Consider the following 7,392-nt stretch of genomic DNA (forward strand, 5'->3'; position numbering starts at 1 on the left):
AGAGGGGGAAGTTTACCACTGTAACATGCATACTAAAAGTCAAGGTTCTATGGTAGCTATATTGTGTGTGTGTGTGTGTGCCCCTTCTGGGATGTTGGCTACAGCTTATAGAACAAATAGCGGACCAACGTTTCAGGGTCCACATGCACCTTGACAAAGAGGTCTGCCTATGCACTTTATGTGAATATCATTTTTGAAGATTTATGAAGTCTCTGAGTGTGTGTGTATATGTAGATACATAGATATAAAATGTATGTATGTGTGTGTATATATGTATATATATACATACATACATACATACATATAATGACCACATGGAAATGTATCTACTCAGTGCATTAATGTTCTACAGAGGGCTGCTAACGTCTTTGTCATATTTTCATTGCACTTCCAGACAACCTTGTTTGTAGTTACTCAGGCATGCTTGTGGGATAACATTTGGGTTTGTCTACATGTAACTGCACCATGTGCAAACAGTGGGTGGGTTCTGGGATATATTGGTATAATCACATTCACTTCAGATTTCGTTTTTTACTGATGGCTGCTTGTTACATGATGTATATCTGAATTATTTAGGGGAGACCTTCAGTGGAATGCTGGGGAGAAGAAGCTAACGGGAGGTGCCAACTGGCAACCAAAGGTAGCTCCAGCCACATGGGCAACTGGCAGTCCATCAGCTGCCCCTATGGTAATGTCACACCCACACATATTCAATATTTATTAAAGATTGTATCTGTATAGTATTATTTTCTATTTATTATACACAGTCAGAATTGTATAGGTATTGGGGAAAATTTACTAACGAAAATAAGCATTAAATAGGCCTATTTGTATAAGAAACTACACCTATTTTATTTGTATTTTTGGCATTTACTAAAATACGTGAATTTGTATTCATGGCACATTCGTATTTATGAATGTGTATGTATACGCCATCGAAAGAATACGACTAGTAATCACCATTTAAATGGTGATTCCTAATTTACTAAGCAGCCGCATGCAATAGACAGAAAGTAATAAGCGGGATACTGCCGCTAATTGCAGGTAAAATACGCCTGGAATATACACTTCATTTTCCCAGCGTAATTGGCAGAAGCCTGCATGGATCAGTCAGATCAGTGCAGCCTAAAAAGTGTAGTGTAAAAAAACAAACAAAAAAAACCCCCTTAAATAAATAATTTAACTAAATGGCATGGTTCGTGTCCTGGTTTTAAAAAAAAATCAGGAAACCAAACAAGCAGGGTTTACCTTTTTTTTTTAATTAAAACCAGCACCAGACCGAAGGGCCGGTACTGGTTCCCAAAATACAGGGGACAAAAAGATTAGAGGTCCCCCGTATTTTGTGAACCCAGCCAAAGCATTAACCCCCTAACTGGGTAGTCTGGGCGGGGGTCCTGGGGGAGTGGGGACCCCCCTATTTGTTTTTTTATTTTATTTTGCCAAGTCCTTGGATGCTACTTGAAAAGAAGAGGATGCGATCTACGCCGGAGGACCCCCGTCTGTTTCCTTCCAGAGTTACCCACATTGGATTTCTTCAGGACCAGTGGATGGAGGATACCTACCTAAGTGTCAAGGTAGGTAAGTATCAGTATGGATGGGCTCAGTGTGTAATAAATTTGTACTTTGGTGTGTGTGTTTGTATTTAACTATTTGTACTGTGGTGTTAAAAGTCCCAGTGAGCCCTTCAATGCCTAGCATGCTTGGACTTGTAGTTCTCGAAGTCCCTGCATGTGGTGCAGGCTTGCTGGGACTAATAGTTCCACAGCAATACACAATAGTTATTTCTATTTTTTACAACACAAACATCAGCCTGGTGCCCATCACCCAGAGGCACCAGGGACAGCTACAGGCTTTAGTCTGGGCCGATAAATTCTGGGGGGGGGGACCCCTGCCAGACTGACCAGTCAGGGGGTTAATGCTTTGGCCAGGGGGGACTTGTATAAAATGTCTCCCACTGGCTGTGACCTTACCCTTCTGACTGGTTGGGCCTGATGCTGGTTTGCAAAATTAGGGGGACCCCTACTCGTTTTGGGAGCCAGGCCTGGTGCTGGTTTAAAAGAATACAGGGAAACCCTACATGTTTGGTTCCCTGATTTTTTATTTTTATTTTATTTTTTTTTAAACCAGGACGAGCTCTTTGAGCTGGAGGCTGGTTATAGCTGTGGGTAGGACCCCACGCCATTTATGTATTTATTTTTTATAATTTTTTTTTTTACACAGCAGCCTGCAGGGACATACGCCATCGGCCAAATACGACTTAATAAACGGGCAGATTAGTCAATCTGGCCTATTTACGAATCGTACTTTTTAAAAAATACGGCCATTAGAAGTTGTACAGTTTTAGATTTGTCTGGATCCATATACACCTGCATATAGATTTCTAATTAACTCCTCAGTGTGGTTTTAGCCGTATAATTTGCAGGTGCTAAAATCGCAGATCAGATGGAGGGAATTGGGCCCCTCTTGCTTAATTTTAATATCCATTCTATTAAGCAGAATCTGAACTTTCTTTGTGCATGATTGTTACAACATTCAATATGTAATATTTGATATCCCTGATCTTTGCCCACAAGGTGTGTTTTATTCATATCACTATCACATAAATGTTAACTTTTTTATTTCTGGTTCCTCAGCAAGGAGGTGGTCCCCCTGCAAATGCCGGTTCCCCAGCAGCAAGTGCTGCTCCAGGTGCACAGCCCGCAGCAGGATTCAGTCTAGTAAGTTTCCCAAGTGACTGTCCATATTGTTCCAAAATTCTCTGTACACAGGAGTCAGGTAGGAAATTACTTTTGTGCTTGTAGAGCTATTTTAGTTATACAGTTCTATCTTTTTATTTATTTTATTTTTATTTTTTTCCCCTCTCCACAAAATCACTGTTCTTAGTTTCAGAGAATTGCAGATAGAGCCTTTTGTCATAATCCTTTGTTTAATTGGTATGCCTTTCACCTGGTTTTAGTAGCATCACTTACCCCTGTGACAGCTGTTGCAGCCATGAGTGATCTAAGTGGTGGAGCTTCTCAAAATGGGCAAGGTGTCACATTCCAAATCTCCGTTTTCATCACTCCAGGGGTCAGGGAGATGTGGCTGCCTCCAGGGACGACTTTGGTTGCAGTACCATCTCCTACACTGTAGAATTAGGAGTGAATAAATTACATTTTGTTTAAAACAAAATTGTTTTTTTTTTTGTAAACAAATCTTATAGTTTACTATCCTTTGCTAACTATCCAAATTGACTAGCGATAAGCATTCAAAGACATGTCTAACAGTGAACAAAGCATATAAAAAATAAAATAATAATCTTTTGTAATCCCTTTTTTTTTCTAGCCTTCATCTGGAACGGGCGTACCAATGATGCCCCAGCAGCCAATGATGTATGGCCAACCTATGATAAGGCCGTCATTCGGAGGAGCTTCTGTTCCTGGTGCCCCAGTGAGATTCTGTTCTGTTTTCTGATTTGTATGGCATAAAATATTTAAGTCTGTCAGTTTTGTTTATTTCTATTATGTATTAACTTACCTTTTGATTGGTTACAGCTATCTCCAAGTATGACACCTGTTTCACAGAGCCCCAAAAAACCACCATCAAAGGATCCTTTAGCAGATCTCAACATCAAGGACTTCTTGTAAATCTGTATGGTACGATCACTCTTGCTTTATTAGACTTTTGTAACTGACCTTAGATTTTGGAGCGTGCAGACCGAATAATTGTTCATTATCATCATCTTCTATTAAGACAACTGATCTGCTTTATAGTGTGTGTGTGTGTGTGTGTGTGTGTGTATGTGTGTGTGTTACCTCTGGCCGGCGTGGCCACATCCGTCTGCGCCGGGTCCCGGCTCTCCCGTTTACTGCTGCTAAGCCTGCTAATGAAAAGTGACACTTGGAAAATGGCTGCCCCCATACCGCAGACGAAAAACTGTCTGCGGTATGGGGGCAGCCATTTTCCAAGTGTCACCTTTTTGTATTGGCAGCGCTGCGGCTACAGCAGTAGCCGGGACTCGGGAGAGCTGGGACCCGGTGCACATAAAAGCGCTGGCGGCAGAAGGCAACCAGTGAGTAACAATAGTCCCGCAGCCCCCCCGGCGCCTACATACCCTCAGCGCCTCCCCACCACCGCGGGGGCTGCGGGACAATAGTTACGCCACTGATTGTGTTATAAGTTGGAATTACTGTACCATAAAGTATTTTTCCCCTAGAAATAGTGATACTCCTTTCAGGCATCAGGCCCAGGAAATTGCTGGATCTAACACAACTGCAAATTCCTGGGACTAGGCCCTGTGACCCTGGTCAGTAGTCCAGTCCAGAGTTAATTACATTGAGACTTCCCTAAATTCTAGTGTCTTGAAGTAGGTCTGAAAGGTTTATAACCCAGCCCTGAAATGTGTGTGATCCCTAAGCTCTAAATTATGTACTAAATGCAAGTCAGCGTTCCAAACCATTTCAATGCTCTATTACTATGTACAGAGCGATACGCTAATAGATATTTTATTTAAAGTAAGCATATATAGTTTAGGGTTCTTCCTTTATTTAAAAACAGCCGCCATTCTGCTCTGTCGATCATGATTAATAGAAAAAAAAAGAATAATGAAATGATTATGTTTTATATCAATATAAATGGCTATACTTACGACTTGAAATGGAATTTTATCACTTGTATTTTGTTTTTTTTCTTCCTCTGTAGATGCTGTTTTGTGATATAACAATGTGAGTCTGGAGCCTATGAAGAACAGATTGCTGCTCAGAGTTTCTAAGTGAGCCACCAGTACCAAACCCAGTGCTTAGATTTCTCTCTTCTGAAATGTGTAGCACAGCTGTGAAAGTAAACATTAGACTTGTGTATTACCCTAGCAGTTACCCGCTACTATATATCATGTTTTTTCTTTTTGTGTATTTGGGTTTTCTGTGTTACCCAGTTTTTCATGAGTGGATGTAACTTCTCCATGCCCCGTGGCTTCTCTGGTCCCATTAAGCCGGGCGATGAACCTGCATTTGTTGTGTGCTGAGCAGTCTGGAGCGATGTGTCTGTGGTTTTTGAACGTTTCAATGTATATAATGTTTGGACATCCCCTGTTTCTTCAATCAAATATGAAATATTGTGTGTTGACACCAGAAAACACTCCAATACAAACCTTTTTGTTTTGTTTGTGTGTGTGTGTGAGAACTGCCCACAGGACTATTAATTGTGAAACAAACTATTTGTTTTTGTGGTACTTTATATGTTTAAAATTATTTGTACGTTAAAGGAATATGAAAGAAAAATCTTCCTCCACGTATATATTGTTATGCACTTCTATAGAGACAAATCATATCAAATCTATCATTTTTGCTTTTATTTTTATTTTTTTGTTTTCAGATAATATATATATATATATATATATTATAGGTATATTTTTCATTTTTGGCATCAAAACTAGCAGATTGGTCCGTTTTGCAAAATGCACTAAAATAAGTTCATTGTTACAGCAGGGCTATTAGATTACGTGGAGTGAGTCTTGTCAAAGCATTAATATATTTTTTTTAATAATAAGTTTTATTGTACATTCTGTTCTTGATTTGTGTTTATTTTAGCATTTGTTTTTTGTTTTCCTTTGCGTTCACTGTGAGTAGTTTTTGTACTGTTTGTGACTGAACTTTATGCAGATCAGCAAGGTCTGGCCTTTCTTGTACATATTGTGCACGTTTAATTTCCTGTTCACACACTCATCCCGTCTTGTGCTGACGGCTTGGCTTAAGGTTTTGGTGCATACAAATAAGGTCACTGTTGATCAGTGTTACAAGTGGCTTGGCAGCGGTTTGTAGAAATGTGTTGGAAAGAGATGATGTTCACCTGTTGTAAGTCTCTCAACTTAATTATTTAATCGATGGTTGTATCTGAATTTACTGTGGGGATAACATACTCTAATTGGGGATAAAAGTATTTAAAATCAATTTAAAAAATGGCTTTCCTTTGTATCTTGGTTTAAAGACCCAGTGCATGTATGCCCTGTGAGATGCAATAAACACCTTGAACAGAAGCAAATGCAAACAAATGAGTCTGTGCTTTTATTCTATATTGAAATGCAGTGTACATATATTATATCTATGCAAGACCCCAGGGCCATAACCAGGTGTGTGCCAGCGGTGCCTTACCCATAGTGCATCTAAACTGTGGGCACACACACCCACACACCTTGTCACCCGGCCAAAGCATTGACAGCACATACCCATGCTGGTGGGTTCTCAGTCAGTCACGTCGCTGCCTGCCAAGCAGAGTGCCGGGTCTAGCACACAAAGGGGAAGCGCTGTGCTGATACTGATTGAGCTCCCCCACTGTGCCCTAGACTCTGTACTCTGCTTTAAAGGCAGCGCCATAACTGACCTGAGGATAGGAGCACAAATCTGGCAAACACAGTGCAGCATGGAGGGAACGTGTTGTCACTGGCTGTAGTGTGTAGGAGGGAGGCGAGGAGCAGCAGTGGGCACTAGCAGCTCAAAAAAATGGTATGTGGGAAGGGGGGACAATACTCCTGTTGGGGTATTGTGTGCACAAGCAGTGTTAGTCCTGTTAGCATTATGTGTGTATGGGGCACTACTTCTATTATTATTTTATTTATAAGGCGCCACAAGTGTTTCACAACACCGAACGAAGGAACACTACAGGAAGACAAAACTTAACATTACAGTAAATAAATAACAGCAAAAGATTACAGGTAAAATTTAATGCCACAGTTTAACACACATTACAGCTTAAATGTAAGTAGTGCGGACTTGATCAATGTACTACTTGGGGCTGGTGGTCAAAGATGGACACTAAGTGTTTGAGTATGGGAAAACTGTGAGTGAAATGTGAAGAGAAGAGGGCTTAGACGACAGGAGGGAAGAGGGCCCTGCTCTGAATAGCTTACAATCTAGTAGGAAGGGGAGACAGACAGATTACATGAGGTGCAAGCAGGTCCGAGGCGGCTTGATGGCAGGATGTAAGCAGGCAGAGACGGTCAAGGCATGTGGCAGGAGTCAGAGGACAAGCCTCAGGACTAGGCAGCAGAAGTGGTGCTATATTCTGACCACGCTCCTTCCCCATGAAACCACACCCCTACATTTTTGCCACATGCCTTCAACATGTACTTTGGCTATGGGTTGGGGGGCACCAATTCACTTTATGGCACATAACGCCAAAATGTTCATTTACGGCACTGCAAGACCCTGTGAATTTATGAAGATCTTTTATGACTGGCATATAATATATGACTGATCAGTTCCTACTAGAGCCTGCTATTCACCACTGACTGAAACTGAAACATTGTACGTTTCAGGTGTGACGAGATATTCCATCAGATCACTTAGACCGTTGTTAGATACTTTCGTTCATCTGGATAGTCCCTTTTTTTTTTTTTCTTTATCAAATGAATGACTT

At 40.9% G+C, this 7,392-nt stretch overlaps 1 protein-coding gene across 1 annotated transcript in view; it reads left to right on the forward strand.

Annotated features, from left to right (window-relative positions):
• Positions 1–6,022, forward strand: part of SNAP91 (synaptosome associated protein 91) — a 163,481-nt gene extending 157,459 nt beyond the window's left edge. Inside the window, exons 27-31 of the mRNA XM_083177128.1 lie at positions 577–688; positions 2,634–2,717; positions 3,325–3,429; positions 3,534–3,635; positions 4,681–6,022. Of these exons, the coding sequence (XP_083033254.1) occupies positions 577–688; positions 2,634–2,717; positions 3,325–3,429; positions 3,534–3,626 (394 nt within the window). The 3' untranslated portion in view covers positions 3,627–3,635; positions 4,681–6,022. The remainder of the gene's footprint in view (positions 1–576; positions 689–2,633; positions 2,718–3,324; positions 3,430–3,533; positions 3,636–4,680) is intronic.
• The last annotated feature ends 1,370 nt before the right edge of the window (positions 6,023–7,392 follow it).

Source organism: Crinia signifera, chromosome 3 (genome assembly GCF_055691185.1).
Source record: "Crinia signifera chromosome 3, ASM5569118v1, whole genome shotgun sequence".
Lineage (NCBI taxonomy): Eukaryota > Metazoa > Chordata > Amphibia > Anura > Myobatrachidae > Crinia > Crinia signifera.